The 21,112-nt window shown below is 37.1% G+C and overlaps 1 protein-coding gene across 6 annotated transcripts in view; it reads left to right on the top strand.

Annotated features, from left to right (window-relative positions):
- BMAL2 (basic helix-loop-helix ARNT like 2) overlaps positions 1–21,112 on the top strand; it is a 112,831-nt gene that overhangs the window by 69,507 nt on the left and 22,212 nt on the right. For all 6 annotated transcript variants that reach the window (XR_012002921.1, XR_012002920.1, XM_072765716.1 and 3 more), the window contains 4 exons: positions 18,538–18,778; positions 19,144–19,250; positions 19,404–19,554; positions 20,454–20,512. Coding sequence is in view for 4 of the 6 variants with exons in the window: in XM_072765716.1 (XP_072621817.1) it covers positions 18,538–18,778; positions 19,144–19,250; positions 19,404–19,554; positions 20,454–20,512 (558 nt within the window). In the remaining 2 variants the exon portion in view is untranslated. The remainder of the gene's footprint in view (positions 1–18,537; positions 18,779–19,143; positions 19,251–19,403; positions 19,555–20,453; positions 20,513–21,112) is intronic.

Below are 21,112 nucleotides of genomic sequence, written 5' to 3'. Positions count from 1 at the left end.
ACAATAAAAAAAAAAAAACCATACAGAATGGCACAATAACAAAGGGAAAGCATAAGACTGAGAACTGTAATGGGGCAGGGTGGTACTGTGAACATATCTGTCTGCACTGGGGCACATGAAAAAGCCACAGTTTAAAGGGGCAACTAAAATATACAGCAACCAGCCCTACTACCCTGCCAATGGCACGGAGCTACTGGAACTCTCTCCAGGTCAGAGGGGCTGGTGAGCACCACAGTTTACATTCACCCTCCACCTTACTAATATGGGTAAGAGCTGGGTCTGGATGCCCTAGCTGGCCTTCTGTGTCAAGGAACCCCAAGCATCTTGCCCACAGCAGCCCCACAACAGTGCACAACAGGATATCCATGGTTAGCCCTTACTACAGCCCCAGCTGCTTTGTGAAGGTGACATAAGAGCAAAGAACCCTGGAACACTCCAGATCCACATCACTTCAGTTCCAGATGGCTTGCTAGGGCACCCCCAGTACAGAGTGCTCTGAGACAACCCCCCCCCCAGCTCATACCTTTTTCATCTCCAGCCCACTGTACCAGGGTCTCCTTGTGCAGAGTGCCCTAGAAATACCTGGCCCATATACATCTCAGCTCCATTTGCCCCAACAGAGCAACCTCTATGCTGAATACTCCTATACCTGGATATGCACCCACTTCAGCTTCAGCTATCCTGCCAGAGCACCCTCTGTGCAGAATACCCAGGGACCACCCCAGCCCATGCCTACACTTCAGTTTCAGCTATCCTTCCATGGTGCCTTCTGTGTAGAGAGCCTCAGGATCCATTTGCTTGCACCCACTTCTATTTCAGCTGTGCTGCCAAGGTATCTTCTTTGTAGAGAACCCAGGGACCCCTTTAGCTTGTGCCTACTTCAGCTGTCCTGCAAGGACACTCTCTGTGCAGATAGTCCTAAGAGCACACCAACTCATACCCACTTCAGCTCTGGCCATCCTACCAGGGTAGTCCCAATATGGAGTGCCCTAGGACCCCCACTGACCACCAGCTACAGTTCCAACCAGCCAGCCAAAGTACTCAGATACAGAGTCTATACAGGAATTACCATGCAAATTCCTTCAAATGTAGGAGAAATAGCTGTTCTGCCTGATTCATAGAAACACAGAAAGTTAAGTAAAATGGGGAGACAGAAGTATGCTCCAAATGAAAGAACAAGACAAAACCTCAGAAAAAGAATTAAATGAAATTGAAATAAGCAATATGCCAGATAAAGGATTTAGAGAAATGATCATAAAGATTTTCACCAGATTTGAGAGACAAGTAGAAGAACTCAGTGAGAACTTCAACAAAGAGATAGAAAATATAAAGGAGTAGTAATCGACCTTGCAGAATACAATAACAGATGCAAAAGAATGGATAAGCAATCTGGAAGATAGGGTAATGGAAAGCACCCAAGTTGAATAGTAATAAGAAAATAGAATTTTAAAAAGTGAGGATAAGTAAGAGATGTCTTCAACAACATCAAACAAATATTCACAATATAGGAGTCCCAGAAGGAGAAGAGAGAAAGGAACAGAACACTTACTTGAAGATGTAAGAACTGAACAATTCTGTCCCAGGGAAGGAAACAGATATCCAACTCAGGAGGCACACAGAGCCCCAAAGAAGATGAAAGCAAAAAGGTCTGCATCAAGACACAAAATTGAAATATCAAAGATTAAAGAGAAAAATTTGAAAGCAGCAAAAGAAAAGCAATAAGTACCATACAAGGGAAACTCCATAAGGCTATCAGCTGATTTTTCAGCAGGAACTTTGCAAGCCAGAAAGAAGTGGCATAATCTCTTCAAAGTGCTGAAAAGAAAAAACCTACAACAAAGAATACTCTACCCGGCAGGGTTATCATTAAGAATTGAAAGAGAGATAAAGAACTAAACTGGCATTACAAGGAAATTTGAAGAGACTTCTTGAAGAAAAGGCCATGCTTAGAAGTAAGATTATGAATAACAAGATTTAAAATATGGCAACATATAAATAAAATATGGGAGAGGAGAACAAAAAAAAATCTTTCAGAATATGTTCAAACTTAAATAACCATCAACTTAATATAGACTGCTATATACTTAGGATGCTATATATGAGCCTAATGGTAACCACAAACCCAAACACCTACAATAGGTACACAAAAAATAAATAGAAAACTGAAGCAGAACACTTTTAAAAAGAGTCCTCAATTGTAAGGGAAGGGAGCAAGAAAAGAAAGAAACAGAAGAACTACAGCAACCACCAGAAAATAATAAACAAAATGATAAGTATGACCATGATAATGCCTATGAATAAGTACTTTAAAAATAAATGATTTAAATGTCCCAATCAAGGACACAGGGTGATTCAATGAATTTAAAAAAACAATACTCATCTGCCTACAAATGGCTCACTTCAGACCTAAAGAACAATGCAGACTGAAAGTGAAAAGATGAAAAATTCTATGCAAATGAAAGCAAAAAAAAAAATGGGATAGCAATACTTAAAGTGGACTCTAACATAAAGACCATAATGAGTGACAAAAGAGGCAATACATAATGATAAAAGGATTAATCCAACAAGAGGATAGAACAATTATTAATATTTATGCATCCAGCATAGGAGTACCTAAATACACAAAGCAAATGTTAACAGACATAAAGGGAGAAATTGACAGTAATACAATAATAGTAGGGGACTTTAACACCCCACTTATATCAATGGATAGATTATCCATGAAGAAAATCAATAAGGAAACAGTGCCTTTGAATGACACATTAGACTAGATAAACTTAAGAGATACATACAGAACATGTCATCCAAAAACAGAGTATACATTCTTTTCAAATGCATGTGGAACATTCTCCAGGATAAATCACATATAGACCACAAAACAAGTCTCAATAAATTTAAGAGGATATAAATTATATACACATATTTTCCAACTAGAAACTAGAAATCATTCATGAGAAAAAAATCCTTAAACACATGGAGGTTAAATAACATGCTACTAAATAATGCATCAGTGAAGGAATCAAAGAGGAAATAAAATACATGGAGGCAGGAGTGCCTGGGTGGCTCAGTTGTTTGAGCCTCTGACTTTTGATTTTGGCTCAGGTCATGATCTCAGGGTGGTGAGATGGAGCCCTGTGTTGGGCTCTGTACTCAGCAGGAGTCTCGAGTTTTTCCCTCTGCCCCTCCCCCACCACGTGGACACACGCAAGCATGCTCTCTAAATAAATCTTTTAAAAAAATACCTGGAGATAAATGAAAATGGAAACATAATGCTACAAAATTTGGGGAACACAGTGAAAGCAGTTCAAGGGAAGTTTATAGCAATGCAAGCTGACCTCAAAGAAAAGAAAGAAAAGAAAAATTTCAGTCTAATCTTAAACCTAAAACAGTGAGAAAAAGAACAAAGCCCAAGGTGAGTAGACAAAATAACGAAAAGCAGAGCAGAGATAATGTAGTAAAGACTAAAAATCCCAGAAGAGAGACAATCAACAGCTAGTTCTTTGAAAAGATAATCAAAATTCATAAGTGTTTAGCCAAACTCATCAAAAAGGGACCCAAATAAAATCTGAAATGAGAATTGCCAACACCACAGAAATATAAAGGATTATAAGAGAGTACTATGTAAAATTATAAGCCAACAAATTAGATAGCCTAGAAGAAATAGATAAATTCCTAGAAACATACACTCTTTCAAAAGTGAATCAGGAAGAAATAGAAAATCTAAGCAGAATAGTTACTAGTAATAAATGGAATTGGTCACTTAAAAATTCCTAACAAAAGTCCAGGATGGATTTACAGATCAATTCTATCAAACATTCAGAGTTAATACCTTTATCCCACAAACTATTTCAAAAAATAGAAGAGAAAGGAATGCCTCCCAGTTCATTTGATACAGGATTCCTCTCATATTAAAATAAAGACATTCCAAAAATATAGAGAGAGGCCAACATCTCTAATAAATATAGATGCAAAAGTCTTCAGTAAAATATTAGCAAACCACATTCAACAATACATTAAAAAGATCATTGAGCATGGTCAAGTGGGATTTATTCCAGGGATGCAGGGATGGTTCAATATTGGCAAAGCAATAAACTTGATAAATCAGATTAATGAAAGTAAAAATCATGATTATCTCAATAGATACAGAAAGAGCATCTGACAAAATTCAATGTCCATTCATAGGGAAATCTCTCAACAAAGTGAATTTAAAGGGTATATAACTCAACATAATGAAGGTCAATATGTGACAAACCCAAAGGTGGCACCTGATTCAGTGGTGAAAAACAGAGCTTTTCCTCCAAGATTAGAAGCAAGGATGTTCCACTCTTGTCACGTTTATTCAATATCATGCTGGGGGGGGGGGTGGGTCTTAACCACAGCTATTAAATTAAGAAAAAGAAAGAAAGAAAAGGCATTTGAATTGATCAAGAGGAAGTAAAATGGTCACTTTTGCAGATGACATATTGGATGTAGAAAACCCTAAAGACTTTCCCAAAAAACTACTAGAATTGATAAATTTAGTAAAGTTGCAGGATATAAAATTTATATGCAGAAATTTGTTGTTTCTATACACTAATAACAAAATAGCAGAAAGAAGAATTAAACAAACAATTTCATTTATAATTGCACACAGAAGATTAAAATACCTAGGAATAAACTTAACCAAGATGAAAGACCTGTACCTTGAAAACCATAAAACATTGATACAAGAAATTGAAGGTGACACAAATGGATATTGTTAAAATGTCCATACCACCCAGAGCAATTTATAGATTCAGTGCAATCCCTGTGAAAATATCAGCAGCATTGTCACAGAACTAGAACTAATAATGCTAGTTTGTATAGAACCTTAAAAGACCCCAATAGCCAAAACAATCTTGAGAAAGAACAAAGCTGGAGGTATCATAATATCAAATTTCATGATATACTACAAAGCTATAGTAATCAAAATAGTGTGATATTGGCACAAAAATAGGAAGAGATAACTCAGATTAATGGAACAGGCTAGAGAGCCCAGAAATAAAGCCACACGTATATAGTGAATTAATCTATGACAAAGGAGGCATGAATATACAATAGGGAAAAGATACTCTTTCAAATAAATGGTGCTGAGGAAACTGGACCACCTTCTCACAGCATACATAAACTCAAAATGGATTAAAGACCTAAGTATGAGACCTGAAATTTTAAAAATCCTAGAAGAAAACATACGCAGTAATCCTTTGGCCATCAGCCTCAGCAACATTTTTCTAGATAGGTCTCCTCAAGCAAGGGAAACAAAAGTAAAAATAAAAAATTTTTGTGAAGGAAACCATTAACAAAATGAAAAGGCAGCCTAGTGAATGAGAGTATACTTGCATATGGTATATCCAATAAGGGGTTAATATCAAAATATATAACTTACACAATGCAACAAAGAAATAATCCAATTTAAAAACAAAGAATCTGAATAAACATTTTTCCAAAGACCTAAAAATGGACAATAGTTATATTAAAAGATGCTCAACATCACTAAGCATCAGGGAAATGCAAATCAAAAGCACAGTGAATGAGAACATATAATGTTTGTCCTTCTCCGATTGACTTACTTCACTCAGCATAATACTCTCCAGTTCCATCCACGTTGAAGCAAATGGTGGGTATTTGTCGTTTCTAATGGCTGAGGAATATTCCATTGTATACATAAACCACATCTTCTTTATCCATTCATCTTTTGATGGACACCAAGGCTCCTTCCACAGTTTGGCTATTGTGGCCATTGCTGCTAGAAACATTGGGGTGCAGGTGTCCCGGCGTTTCATTGCATCAGAATCTTTGGGGTAAATCCCCAACAGTGCAATTGCTGGGTCGTAAGGCAGGTCTATTTTTAACTCTTAGAGGAATCTCCACACAGTTTTCCAGAGTGGCTGCACCAGTTCACATTCCCACCAACAGTGTAAGAGGGCTCCCTTTTCTCCGCATCCTCTCCAACATTTGTGGTTTCCTGCCTTGTTAATGTTCCCCATTCTCACTGGTGTGAGGTGGTATCTCATTGTGGTTTTGATTTGTATTTCCCTGATGGCAAGTGATGCAGAGCATTTTCTCATGTGCCTGTTGGCCATGTCTATGTCTTCCTCTGTGAGATTTCTGTCTCTGTCATGTCTTCTGCCCATTTCATGATTGGATTGTTTGTTTCTTCGCTATTGAGTTTAATAAGTTCTTTATAGATCTTGGAAACTAGCCCTTTATCTGATACGTCATTTGCAAGTATCTTCTCCCATTCTGTAGGTTGTCTTTTAGTTTTGTTGACCGTATCCTTTGCTGTGCAAAAGCTTCTTATCTTGATGAAGTCCCAATAGTTCATTTTTGCTTTTGTTTCTTTTGCCTTCGTGGATGAATCTTGCAAGAAGTTACTGTGGCTGAGTTCAAAAAGGGTGTTGCCTGTGTTCTCCTCTAGGATTTTGATGGAATCTTGTCTCACACTTAGATCTTTCATCCATTTTGAGTTTATCTTTGTGTATGGTGAAAGAGAGTGGTCTAGTTTCATTCTTCTGCATGTGGAGGCACTTGACGGGATGAGCACTGGGTGTTATTCTGTATGTTGGCAAATTGAACACCAATAAAAAATAAATTATTAAAAAAAACACAGTAAAGTATCACCTTATGTCTGTTAGAATGGCTAGAATAAAAAAGACAACTGTTGATGAGGATTTAGAGAAAAAGAGGATTTAGAGAAAAAAAGACTTGTGCACTTTTGGGAAGAATGTAAATTGCAGCTACTTGGAAAACAATATGGAGGTTCCTCAAAAAATTAGAAATACTGTATGATCCAGTAATTCCACTTCTGGATATTTACCACCCCTTCCCAAATGAAAACACTAATCTGAAAAAAATATATGACCCCTGTGTTAATTGCAGCATTATTTACAATAGCCAAGATACAGAAGCAACCCAAGTGTCCATCAATAGATGAATGGATAAAGAAGTGGTGTACACACACACAAAGGAATATTTTAAAGTTTTTTTATTTACATTCAGTTAACATAGTGCATTATTAATTTAAGAGGTAGAGTTCAGTGATAAGTTGTATATAACACCCAGTGCTCATTACATCACATGTACTTAATGCCCATCACCCAACTACCCTATCCCACACCACACACTAGACTATCACTCAGCCACAAAAAGGTTGAGATTTTTGACATTGCCACAGTATTGCAAATACATAGATGGACCTAGAGGTTGTTATACTAAGTGAAATGAGTCAGACAGATCAAGGCAAACACATAGGATTTCACTTGTATGTGGAATCTAAAAACTAGAACAAATGAATAAACAAACAATACAGAGAACAAACTGATAGTTGCCACAAGGAAGGTGGGGAAGGGGAGATGGACAAAATGGGTGCAGGGGAGTGGGAAATACAGGCTTTCAGTTATGGAATGACTAAATCATAGGGATAAAATGTACAACACAGAATATAGTCAATAATATTGTTAAAGTATTGTATGGTAGCTGCACTTGTGGCAAGCATAACATATAGACTTGTCAAATCCCTATGTTATACACCTAAAACTAACATAACATTATGTATCAACCACAATTAAAAAGATTTTCAGATTAATTTGTCTTTCCTTCTGGGAAGAGAAGAGTTTCCATATGGTCACATTTAGTACTAGTATTTTATTGTCTTTGTCTTGGGGCATGCCTAGTGCCCAGTGTAACCATGTTTTTCCTCTGCAAAACTTGATTTTAACCCTCCACTCCTTGTCTTGCCATCTTATTAAACTTCTAAACTTTGCAACTTCACAAGTTTGATTCTTAATCTAGTCTTTTTGAGAACCACTGCTTTAGACTCTTCTCTCAAGTATGAGATTACCTGGGAGTAGAAGAGGAGGAAAGGGCAAGGAGAGTGGAGAACAGATGCCCTGGGCAGCAGTGCCCAAGATGGGTGTTGAAATTCCATTGGTGGGAGAATCTCATAGCTTCTATCATAATCGCGGTTTTAGAAAACCCTGCATACTTGCTACACTTAAGTAAGACTGGTAGAGACAAGCATGATATCATTGCCAGACACAGTAGTCTCTAATTTAATAGGTTTTGGTTAGTGAATAATTACTGAGTATCTACTATGTACCAGGCACCATACCAAATGCAGTGAATACACTGGAGACAGGCAGTCAAGTGATTGCTCTAGTGAACATTGTAATACAGCAACAGGAGGCAGCTGGTCAACATGTAAATTAATAAATATTTTAGGTTGTAGAAAGTGCAATGAAATTAATAAAATGGAATAATGAGGACAGGGACTCAGAGGTAGTTTCTGTAGCATTCTCAGAGAATGTCTCTCTAAGGTGACATTTGATCTGAGACCTGAATGATGAGAAGAAGCCAGCTGTGTAAAAATCTCTGGGAAGAAATTCCTGACAGACAAGTGTTTTCCTTGATGTAGGAAAAACTTGGCATTTGGGGGCACTTGGCAAAGAACAGTGTGACTAGATCTTACATACAGGAGATGGTGATAGGAGGCAGCTGAGGCCAGATTTGTAGGTCCACTAGGGCTGGGGACGGTGGTGTGCTGGTCAGCGTTTAACAGTCAACTCTCTGACCATAGTTCTGAGATGAATGTTGGTTAACATTTTTCTTTTTGTTGAAAGTGAAATCATGAAGACTGTCAGAACTTCACTCATTTTTAAAAATATTTGTGACTTTATTGAAATGATAGTTTTTAATGAGGATTATTTGCTCAATGTTTGTGCTTTTTACTATATAGCACCTATGCTTTTAAGTTTGATCTTCATTATTAGTATTTTGTCCATCATGTTCATAGGTGTAGACAACCAGGAAGGAAATGAAACAATAAATCAAGGCCTGATTTGTAGCTGTACCAGTTTCTGTGGCATAACTAGTCACACTTTTAGCGACATGAGACCACTGAATGTGGTAAAGAGAAGGGATGCACGACTATATTGTGTCCAAAAAGAATTTTTTTCAATAAATACTTATTAACTACATACTATGGGCCAAATGCTATTCTATATGCTGGGACCAAAGCAATGAACTAAACAAAAACTTTGCTGATGGTAATAAGTGCTATAAAGAAAATAAAACAAGTTAGATTTAGAACCCGACCTTCAAATCACTGTTTCACAATGTGTTAAAACATGGTTTTAAAAAAATAATAAAGCATATTTACATAGCTTCATTAGATGAGATGTACAATTTTTAAAGAACAAGTTTTGCCATTAATAAAATTTATTATTAAAACATTGTTTTCATCTTTTTTCCTCTATTTTTAATTTTGTGTTTTATAATACACATATTTGTATAAGAGTAGATATATAAAATGTATGCACTTGAGAGGTGCTTACATTTTTTATAGCATGCAAGATAAAAAAATGTTTAAAGGCCATTGCTTTAGAGATTAGAAAAGTAACAAATGAGCCTCATAGATGCCCCTAGGAACATCTTTGCATTTTTAGTAGACCCCCTAACCTGATAGTAAGGAAGAATGTTTCTGTGTTGTATTAGGTCCAGCGGGAACTAAGTGACCATTACCATCACTGCAGTAGATTATGAAATACCAAATTAGATACCCTGAGTATGCTCCCCACTTAGGACCTCCTATTTATACCACAGGAGACATGTAGACCAGCTGGGAGACCCTTAAGCATTTCAAGAGATGTGTTCCCTAAGAAGACAGACTCTAGGGCATGATCAGCGGTAACATGAAAGATTTAAGAGGGCAGTTTGATGACCTGCCTCACCATCATAAATGCTTAACCCTAAATTGAGAAGTGCCATTATGAAAGAGAAGATTGAATTTGTCAAGCCTAGGACTCAGGTACCTACCCAAATGGCCCTGGAGGTTTACCAGCCTTAGATCTCCAAAAAACAAGAATACCAGCAGCAGCATGAGGACAGCCCAGTGGAAGGAATGGAGAATGCAACCTACTGGCAGATCCAGAACCATTAAAATACAGGCAACACTTCTTTCCAGGAAATCTTTCCTGACACTTCCCTTTCTGCTGGGTTAAGTCCCAGGTACTCACTTTTGGTTTGGTAGGGAATTTAATAATAACCCTGAGCTCTTTGCTGCACTCTTATCAGTATTATTCTTTTGTATTTGTGTCCCACACTAGAATGAGTTTCATTGTTTCTCTAATGCCTGACATTGCAGATGCTTAGACATTTACTGAAGGCATAAGTGACCTTCCTCTTGTCTTTTTTTCCCAATTGACCACATAATTGCTCTCAGCTCAACAAGAACAACTAAGAATCTAGTGGATTAATCTACACCATAATGTTTTTTGTTTCACCCAAGAAGCAATTTAAACATTTTAAAAGATTTGATCCCAAGGAGTTTCAGGCGTGAGAGTGGGGCCCTCGTGATGTAATTAGTGCCCTTGTAAGAAGGGACAGCAGAGAGTTTATTATCTCACATGGTAAAGTGGTAGCTGTCTACAAGCCAGGATGAGAGCACTCACCAGTACTCAACTATGCAGTTATCCTGATCTCAGAATTCCAGCCTCCAGAATTGAGGAAACAAATTTGTTCGAGTCATGCAGTGTCTGTGATGCTGTGTTATGGGAGCCCTAACTAACTAAGACGGTGAACAACTGGGATCATTTTAACATAATTCTCATAAGAAGTAAATCTGGAAAGGCTCTGTAGTGGGAACCAAAGGAATCTGGGTCTTGTTGAATACATCTACATTTATTAAATAGGCATTTTATAATTTGGTTTGAAATATGAAACTACAAGTCACAAATTGATGGTTGGACTCTACCTTGTATAGGTTCTTCTGTCACCTTAGATTTTTTATTTCAGCTTTTGTGGAATTCTAGGACAGCACATCACTGAATATATACATTCTTAGAGGATTTTTCTTAAATAAAGGAGCCCAAGTAAGTCACTGATTATAATCTTAGAAGACTGATACTTTCTGTGTCTAGTCTTCTAACCCTTTGCAAAGATACAAAGAAAGTAAGATGTCCTTCATGAACTGCATAGTACTATTAAAGTATTTTGTAAATATTGAATCGTAAGCAAAAACACATGTGTATAGTTCTAGGTTAAAAGAAACTCCAAGCAGCATTTTTGAAGGATGTAATAATCAAATGTTAGTCTTTCTACATGGTTTCCAAAGGTTTTATTATAAGTTAGAAATTTATAGAAGAGGGCAGCCATGGTGGCGCAGCGGTTTAGCACCGCCTGCAGCCCAGGGTGTGATCCTGGAGACCTGGGATCGAGTCCCACATCGGGCTCCCTGCCATGGAGCCTGCTTCTCCCTCTGCCTGTGTCTCTGCCTCTCTCTCTCTCTGTCTCCCATGAATAAATAAGTAAAATCTTAAAAAAAAAATTTATAGAAGAGGCAGAGGGATTTTTAATAAATATTTTAAAATAAATATTGATAATCTTATTGGAAAAACATTTCAAGTAGTAAATTAAAGCTAATTCATAGTTGAATTTTTTGATGAGCTAAAGGAACTGGCATATTTTTAAGTCCCTCCAGTGTTCCAAGTTCTTATAGTAGGCTTTGCCTCACAACAGCCATGCTGGTGGACAGGATTAGGACAGAGTAGAAGAGGCCTGGACTCTGAATTCAATAGGTTTCTTTTTTTAAATGACTTTATTTATTTGAAACAGAGTAAGAATGAGCAGGGGGAGGAATAGAGGGAGAGGGAGAACCAGACTCCACGCTGAGCATGGAGCCTGACTCAGGGAGTGGGGAGGGCAGGATCATGACCTGAGCCAAAGGCAGACACTTAACCAACTGAGCCACCCAGTTGCTCTTCGATAGGGCTTTAATATCATGTCTGCTGCTTAGCAATTGTACAACTGGAAGCAAATTTTTCTCAATATATGAAAAATGGGTGTTATGGACTGAATCATATTTCCCCAAAATTCACATACTGAAGCCCTAACTCCCAAAGTGACTGTATTTAGAGACAAGGCCTTTTAAGAGGTGGTTGAGGTCAAATGATGTTATAGAATGAGGCCCTAATCCAGTATGACTGGCCTTCTCAATAAGAAGAGGGGAGCCTGGGTGGCTCAGTCAGTTAAATATCTGACTCTTGATTTCGGCTCAGGTCATGATCTCAGGGTCCTGGCTCCACACTCAGTAGGGAGCCGGCTTGGGATTCTCTCAATCCCTCTGCCTCTCCCCCTCACTCGTGTGAGTGCTCTCTCTTTCTAAAATAAATAAATTTTTTTAAAAAGGGGAAAGAAAAAAAAGGGGGGGAAAGAGACACAAGGGATGCATACACACAAAGAGGTCACATGGGGACAGTGAGAAGTCAGCCATCTACAAGCCAAAGAGACCTCAGAGAAGCCAAATCTGCCAACACTTTTGGACTTCTAGCCTCCAGAACAGTGAGAAAATAAATTTCTATTGTTTAAGCCACCCAGCCTGTGTATTTTGTTAGCACAGCCCTAGCAGACTGATACAATGGGTATAATAATACCACCTTATGGGAGTCAGGGATTACATGTGGCTAATGCAGTACTTGGCTCCTCATAGGCACTCAATAAATAGAAGCCATTATTTGTAGCTCAGAAGGAGAAGAAAATGAAATAAAATTCACTTCTTCAGCAAGAAACTCAATGATTATTTAAAATCTATATGCCAATCACTTTGAATAAATACCTAATTTAATCTAAATAACAGTCCCATGTAAACTATCCATATCTTGCACCCAAGGAAACTGAAGGAGAAAAAGTTTATGTAATTTGTCTGAAGTCACAGAGAGAGTAACAGAATCAGGAACAGGGCTTTAAAATCGGTATTCTTTCGACTATGCCACGCCACCTACTAAAGCAGCTTCCTGGATGCCAAAAGGTTATTGATGAAAGAGACCCATTCTCAATGATTTCTGCAGCAGACACACAGCAAGGGGGTTGGCTTTTGTCGTAGGAATGTATTCCTGCCCACACACGGATGTTCACACCCACGTCAAGCTGGGCCACACAGATGCCTGCAGTCAGAGTCAAATATCTTTTCAAAAAAGACTCTTTAATCTGCTCAAGCACTTGAACCAAAAATTCACTTTATATTCCAGAGCTCTGTGCCAAAGGCACACAGCCAATTTGGCCGAAGGAATGGTAAGGGCATGTGTTAACAATCAGTGTGGCCTTTCTTTGCAGTGCCTGGTTTGAGGACAATGGCCTGTAGACAGATAGCTTGACCAGGGTAAGGTAACAACAAAATTGAACCCTGATTGGCCACATGGATGGGTTCTCACACGTGAAATCCTCTTGTATTCTACTTTAGCCAAGGAAGAGTATCAAGTGAAATAATTATATCGTACATATAGTTGCTCCTAAACGTTCTTCCCAGTAATAGCCAATGGGATTATGTTTTAAGACCACTCCTGATTAATGTGGAAAGCTCATAGTTAGTAAAGGTGATTTTCTTTTTTGCCACAGCATGGCAGTTATGTTTAAAATTTTAATTTTTAAGACTATTCTTTAGAACAGTTTTAGGTTTACAATGAAAATGAGAGGTAAGGACAGATTTCCTACCTACCCCTGCCCCCACACATGCAAAGCCTCACCCAATACTAACATCTCCCACCAAAATAGTACATTTGTTGCAAGGATGAACCTACACTGACCTATCATCATCACCCAGAGTCCGCAGTTGACCTTAGGGTTCCCTCATGGTGTTGTACATTCTAATGGGTTCAGGCAAGTGCATAATGACACATATCCATCATTATAATATACAGAGTATCCTCACTGCACTAAAATCCACTGTGCTATGCTTATTCATCTCCTCCTGGCAACCACTGATGTCTTGTCTCCATAGTTTTGTTTCAGTTACACTTAAATTTAAAAGAAAGCCTATAAAGCAGCCCTTTTATGCTAACTGAAACTGAGCTTACAATTTATGGAAAAGCCATTTCTCAACATTGGCCATGAGTCACTCAAGTGGGGTTTCATCACACTGTTCTGATTTTGTACGTTTGAGATTTTTCCATAATAAAAAGTTTTTTAAAATAAGATTGACAGTAAAAACATGATTTATGCCCTAATTCTAATGTGAATGTTATAGACTCAAACTTTGAAAAAACTTCTAACATAGGGATAAAATTACTTTTGTATCTCTACTTATGAAATCAAGGGCTGATGAAGGATGGATGACTACTTTGGGTGTTTCTCAAACTTATCTTAATAAGATCATCAGTGGGACACTGGGGTGGCTCAGTGGTTGAGTATCTGCATCAGGCTCCCCATAGGGAGCCTGCATCTCCCTCTACGTATGCCTCTGCCCCTCTCTCTGTGTGTCTCTGATGAAAAAGTAAATAGGAGATCATCAATAATACAGCAGTACACCCAGAATCCCTTTGGCTCCCTCCCTGTGCAAGTGTGGCAGATGCTGTCAGTATACCGTGACCTATCCTCTTCGAGCCTACCACTTCAAGGGCTTGCCACCTTGTTTCCAAAGTCCAACCTCCATGACTCTGCTAGACCTTCTCTCTTCTTTAGAGACCATTCTGCCTACGTTAACTAGGGGTAGACCTCAAGTCGTAGGGAATCAATGCTCCCTGTAAGCATGCCCCTCATTCACTGCCTGAAGGGAGCTTATGAATAAACATCCTTTCTTTTTCTTCAGATTACTTAGTTCTGAGGCTCTTTTAGATTTTCTCCCAGAGTGCCCCCGCTGAGATATAACATTGATTTTCCAAAGTGGCAACTTGCTGGAGAACATATCCTTTATTAGTTTCCTTCTTTTTCCTGTCTCGTCCCACTTCCCTACTAGTGTTCCTGGAATCACCTATCAAATATGCTTCTTGTACCTGAATCCTGGTCTCAGGATCTACTTCTGTGAGAATTCAAACTAAGACAGCAAGATACCAAGTTGAGAGATCTAGGCCTCAACCTGAAGAAAAATTTCATGAAGGATTTTGAAAAGATGTCCTATAAATGAAGGCAGTGTTTGGCTTAATATGAATTTTTCCCCCTTTCCAAAAATCATGGAGTAGGTTATACTTGAATCTACCCTGTGCAGCTGATATAAACAGTTTGGTAAGGACTGGGGCCCATGACCCCAATATTTAGGTAAAAGTCTAAAGATTTTTTTTAAAGATTTACGTATTTTAGCGAGCGAGAGAGAGAGAGACAGCATGTGAGTATGGGAGGAGCAGAGGGAGAGGGAGAGAATCTCAAGCAGACTCCCACCTAAGTGTGAAGCCTGACACAGGGCTCAATCTTACAACCCCGAGATCATGACCTGCATCAAAATCATGAGTCAAAAGCTTCACTGACTGAGCTACCCAGGCGCCCCTAAGAAATCTTGAGATAAGGGGTATTTTATGATATTAAAAAAAAAAAAGCCTAAGACAATTAATCAAATGGATTGCAGTGGATGGAATTACATAATCCCAACTAAAAATCTGCCAGCTGAATAAATGTTCACAGTGAGAATTGTGAGACAGATTAAATTGGAAGTTTGGTTGGCAACCCTGTTATTAGAGAAGAATCAAAGTAAAATGCTAGATATGATGAGATTCCATATTAATGTGAAACTTTTTTAATCTACATTTTTAGTTAAATTTTTAGTCAGTATCATTTGTAAATTCACAAGTGTCATCAGAAATGCCAAAGTCCGTGTATAAGCTTTTTGACTTTTGACTGCCATCTAATTTTAATATGAATGAAAACCTTGTATTTACCATTTATCCCAATTTTAGTTCCCTTAAGGTATTTTGGATGTTATAAAGGAATCTGGTAGGACTCCCAGGTTTCTCATTTAACTACCTGGATTGACAATGACCAATAAACAGAATAGGGAGTAAGTGATAAAGATAGGATTTGGCTGCATAATATTCCATAGTATGCATATACCACATCTTATTTATTCATCTATTGATGGACTCTTAGGTTGCTTCCATATCTTGGCTATTGTAAGTAATGCTGCAATAAATATAGAAGTACATATATCCTCTCAGATAAGTATTTTTGCTTTTTTGGGGTAAATACCCAGTAGAGGAATTATTGGATCATATATTTCTATTTTTAAGTTTTTGAAGAACATTGGTTGTACCAATTTGCATTCCCAACCACAGTGTATTAGGGTTCCTTTTTCTCCACATCCTTACCAACACTTGTTATTTCTTATATTTTTTATTTTAGCCATTCTGACAGGTGTCAGGTGATATCTCATTGTGCTTTGGATTTGCATTTCCCTGATGATTAGTGATGCTAAGCATCTTTTTCATGTGAGTTTTTGGCCATCTGCATGTCTTCTTTGGAAAATTGTTTAGTCAGGTCCTTTGCCCATTTTTAATTTCTTTTCTTTTTTTTTTTGGTGTGTGGGTTGTTGAGTTTTTTAAATTCATTATCTATTTTGGATATTAACCCCCTATTGGATATATCATTTGCAAACATCTTCTCCCATTCAGTAGGTTGCCTTTTTGTCTTACTGATGGTTCCCTTCACCAGGGAAAACCTTTTGAGTTTGGTGTAGTCCCCATAGTTTTTTTTTTTTTCCTTTTTCACTTTTGATTCTGTAGAAATATTACACAGCCATGAAAAAGGATGTGATTGTACCATTTAAGACAACATGGACAGACCTGGAGGGTATTATGCTAAGTAAAATAAGTCAAATACCATATGATTTCACTAATATGTGGAATTTAAAATGAAAGAACAAACAAACGAAGAACATAAAAACTATAAACATAGGACAAACTGATGGTTGTCAAAAGGGAGAGGGATGAGGTTATGGGGAAAATGGGTGAAGGGGATTAGGAGATACAGGCTTTTAGTTATGGAGTGAATAAGTCATGAGAATAAAAGGCACAGAATAAGAAATACAGTCAATGATACAGCACTGTATGGTGACAGATGGTAGCTACACTTGTGAACATAGCATAATGTTTAAACTTGTTGAATCACTATGTTGTATACCTGAAACTAATGTAACATTGTGTGTCAATTACACTTAAATTATTTTTTAAAAAAGAAAAAAATACATGTGGTTTTTTGAAAGAGATAATGACAGTTTAAGACTTCTTGGACCAAGGAGGTGGTGATGTCTGTTAGGTGATGAGTGCGATGTCCTATGCATGGTTTACAAGAGCTAACCTAGGGGTGCCTGGGTGGCTCAAGTTAGTTGGGCATCTGCCTTCAGCTTGGGTGCTCCCAGAGTCCTGGGATCAAGCCCCATGTCAGGCTTCCTGCTCAGCAAGGAGTCTGCTTCTCCTCCCTCTGCCCTGCTTTCTCTCTCTCACTCATGCACATGCTCTCTCTCAAATATTTATCAAATAAATAAAATCTTTTAAAAAACAAACAAAAACAAGAGCTAACCTATCTGTTCCCTGCTTTGTTCTCAAGCCACTTCCTCATCACAGACTATGCCTTCAGCAACATCTGACACTCTTGGCTCTGGGCTTACACTGGCTGTTCCCTCTGACTGAAACACCATTTGTTCCCTTCCCCCTTCATCACACAGACAACTCCTGTTTGGACACCTTCCACGACAGAGCATTCACAGCTCCACTCTTTCTGCTGTGACTGTGGCATTAACTCTCAGTTTCCTGAGATAGTGGTGCTAATATAAGAACACCTCACAGGATTATTAAGATTATACATTTAAAGCACTTAAAACAGCATGGCATATAAAGTATTCTCCAGGTCTTTGCTATTACTAGTAGTTGCTGTCTTATAAGATTTACTTATTATCCTCTGTTCATTTTTTTTTAATTTGTTGTAATAACAGTCTTGCCAAATAGTGCTGATTTAAAACAATGAATGTTCTGGTCTTTTCTAAATCTTACCACAAACAACAGTTTAAAATAATTTTTGCCAGGCTTTTTTCTCCCTTCTTTTGAAAATTTAGGTCAGTTTTTTTTGTTTTTTGTTTTTTGTTTTTGCCGGTGGATTGCTGTAATCTATATACTGCCAATTTTTTATGCCTGTGTTGTATCTCATTGTTTTAAGAATTTCCTGATACTTGAGCATATGGATTATCTCTAAGTTTTTATTATTTTGATCAGGCCTATTTGACAAGCTTTTTCCTATGAATTAATTGCTTGAGAGTTTTCTGAAAAGTGAAATTTAAATTAAAATTTATTTTTATACCTTTTATGAATTTCTCCAAATGTTCTCTAAATATTTTTATAGTCTATTATAACCATAGATATCAATTAACAATTATATAGGTGCTAAATAAGAAATTTAAGAATTTGTGTGTAATTAACTGTTCTTTATAAATTTTTGAATATGAATTATACCAAAGAGTTAGTTGGCTAAAAATAGCACCTTGGTGGCAAAGAGCAAGGGAGCTTGAAGTTTAACTTTTTCTAACAAATATGAATTATTATAATTTTAAAAACTGGCTTGGCGATATATTAAGTTCTAGGCCTACTTAAACATAAATTAAATCAATCTTTGATGATTTCTTTTCAATGCAACATCTTCCCCTTTCATATTTTAGCACGTTTAAATGCTAAAATGCTTTATAGCATAATTATAACTATTATAAATGTCAAAGAAATTTAAGAGTTTATTCACAATGACTCAAACATTCTTTTTTAAAAACTTTTGACTTAGATCATAGAAAATTCTGTACTATCCACTGCACTGGTTACTTGAGAAGCTGGCCTCCAAATATTGTTGGAATGGAAGAAGAAAGGGACAATAAGAAAAACAGTAGTAATTTTACCTGCCTTGTTGCCATTGGAAGATTACATCCATATATTGTCCCACAGAACAGTGGAGAGATTAAAGTGAAGCCAACTGAATTTATAACCCGGTTTGCAATGAATGGAAAATTTGTCTATGTGGACCAAAGGTGAACATTTATATGCCATAATGATTAGAGTTCAATGGGGTACTTAAGGCTATTAAAGATGTGCTTTGTAGCACTGCTGGATAAAACCTGGAATATTTTTTAGCCAGTGGTGCAGAAACAGCATGGTCTGTGGCTACAATTTTATTAGTGAATGGTTGAAAGAGCATTCTCTGGACTGGGTGGGTGTCCATTCTATTTTGTACCTTAATCTGGGTCTAGGATAGCCAAAGGGAGCCCAGTGATGCATATGGGTTACTCATCCCCCTGTCCACTTTCCTACTATCCCTGACCATGTATGGGGCCAATAGTACTCTGGAAGGGAATGCAGTCACCAATCTGAAGTTTATTTTCAATTTTAACACCAGGGCAACAGCAATTTTAGGATATCTGCCTCAGGAACTTCTGGGAACTTCTTGTTATGAATATTTTCATCAGGATGACCATAGTAATTTGACTGATAAGCACAAAGCAGGTATGCATTCAGTGGGGTAATTTTCTGGTATTTTTTAATTACAGCTTCTACTCATGTCTCATTCCTGTGAAATCTGAAACTTGAATTAATCCTCAGGTGATTGATTTATATAGTTGTAGACCATTATGCTAATTACCACGTTCTCCTGTTAAGTTCTACAGAGCAAAGAGAAAATATTTACAGATTCATACAAGTTCAGAAAGAAAGACGGCTCTTTTGTAACTTTAAAAAGCCAGTGGTTTAGTTTCACAAATCCTTGGACCAAAGAACTGGAATATATTGTGTCTGTCAACACTTTAGTTTTGTAAGTAATTTTTTGTGTTGTTAAGACCTTTATGTTAACTTCAAATGAGTGTCTTTTCTCATCTTGTTAAACCATTAAAGTTGTATAATCATCTGGTTTTGTAACTTGAGGACATTTTTTTTTGGTAATTAACTTACTGTTCAATGATGTTACTTCTCATAATCTGAAATTATGAAAATTACTTCTCATAATTTTCCCTTTTGTAATACATTTCTTTTTGCTTGGTAAAAATGTGATAGTAAATACATTCACTCAAGCTATTCCTTCCTACTCTTCATGGCCTTGCCTTGTCCCTCCACTAAATGATGAAGTTGTAGCTTTAAACTATATATCCTTGTAAGAAATTATTTTGTCCCCTGCACGTCATTTTTACATGCACATCTTCTAAGCCTGGGGTACTAGAAGTGATTGTTTGGGAATATCTGGCTATGACTGTGTCAGCCAGCCTAGAAGAAGAGCCAACTTTTCCTGATTTGCTTAATAGGATAACATAGCCCATTCTAAGTTTTTTTTCCTGTAAGTTTTTCTTCATGATTGTTGTAAGGTTGCATCCAACAAATTCTATTTCCTAATCTACTATATTTAGTTTTTTTAAAAGGCCCCCAAAGCTTAGTATCTCGAACAGTATCCCCTGTTATTCATTCCAATAATCCTTGCCTTCTTATCATTAGTATACAGAGTTTGTTACTGGAGAAAATGTACCTTACAGAGTAATAGGGCATTGGGCAAAAGCCCAGGTACTTAGCATATCAATACTTTGATCTCTTGTGATGACATTAACAACGTGTATATATACAACAAAAAGGCCAAGAACTGATAAATACACAGGGCTTTAATGTAGTGACCTTAATAATTTCCTTTACTTAAGAAAAATCACCTATGGTATTTCTTAATTCTAGGGGACATAATGAGATGAGAGAAGTATCATTACTTCCTTGCAGTTCTCAATCATCAGAAGGTAAGCTTAGTTTTTAAAGGATAGAGATTTATTTCTAGGATTGTTGCTATTATTACCATCTTTTTCTGTTTGGAGAAGGAAACATTTCAAGGTAAAACTGCAAAAACTTCTATAGCTTAAGTTATCCTTTTCAGAATTTCTACAATACTTTGATCATACTTCCATTATAATCTTACATCGTATCACAATAGTTGTTTGCTCAACTGTCCTGCCACTAGACTGATTGCTTCAAGAGTAAGAATGGTATTTTATCCATTATCTACCTCCAGCAGCCTCCATAGTTCTTTGTAGTTTGTTATTCAATACATATCTGTTGGGCAAATTAATGAAAAGCATTAAGAGGGAGTTTTTGCTTATCTTGGTTTTCCACCATAGAAACATTTTAATGCATTACTTGTACAAATAAAAATAGAAATATTCAGGAATATTAAAAATAAAGCAGTATTGCTCTAGCTTTAGTATGGAGATTACAATGGGAATGAAATATCTGTACTCAAGGGTTACAAGTTATGATTGTACCCTCAATGATGTTCTATACATTTGATTCCTATCATTCTTTATACATAGCTTAAACCATCATGAGTTATGTTTGTAATGCAA

The sequence above is a fragment of the Vulpes vulpes genome, chromosome 8 (assembly GCF_048418805.1).
Source record: "Vulpes vulpes isolate BD-2025 chromosome 8, VulVul3, whole genome shotgun sequence".
Classification (NCBI taxonomy): Eukaryota; Metazoa; Chordata; class Mammalia; order Carnivora; family Canidae; genus Vulpes; species Vulpes vulpes.
This window is presented reverse-complemented; position numbering and strand designations above follow the sequence as displayed.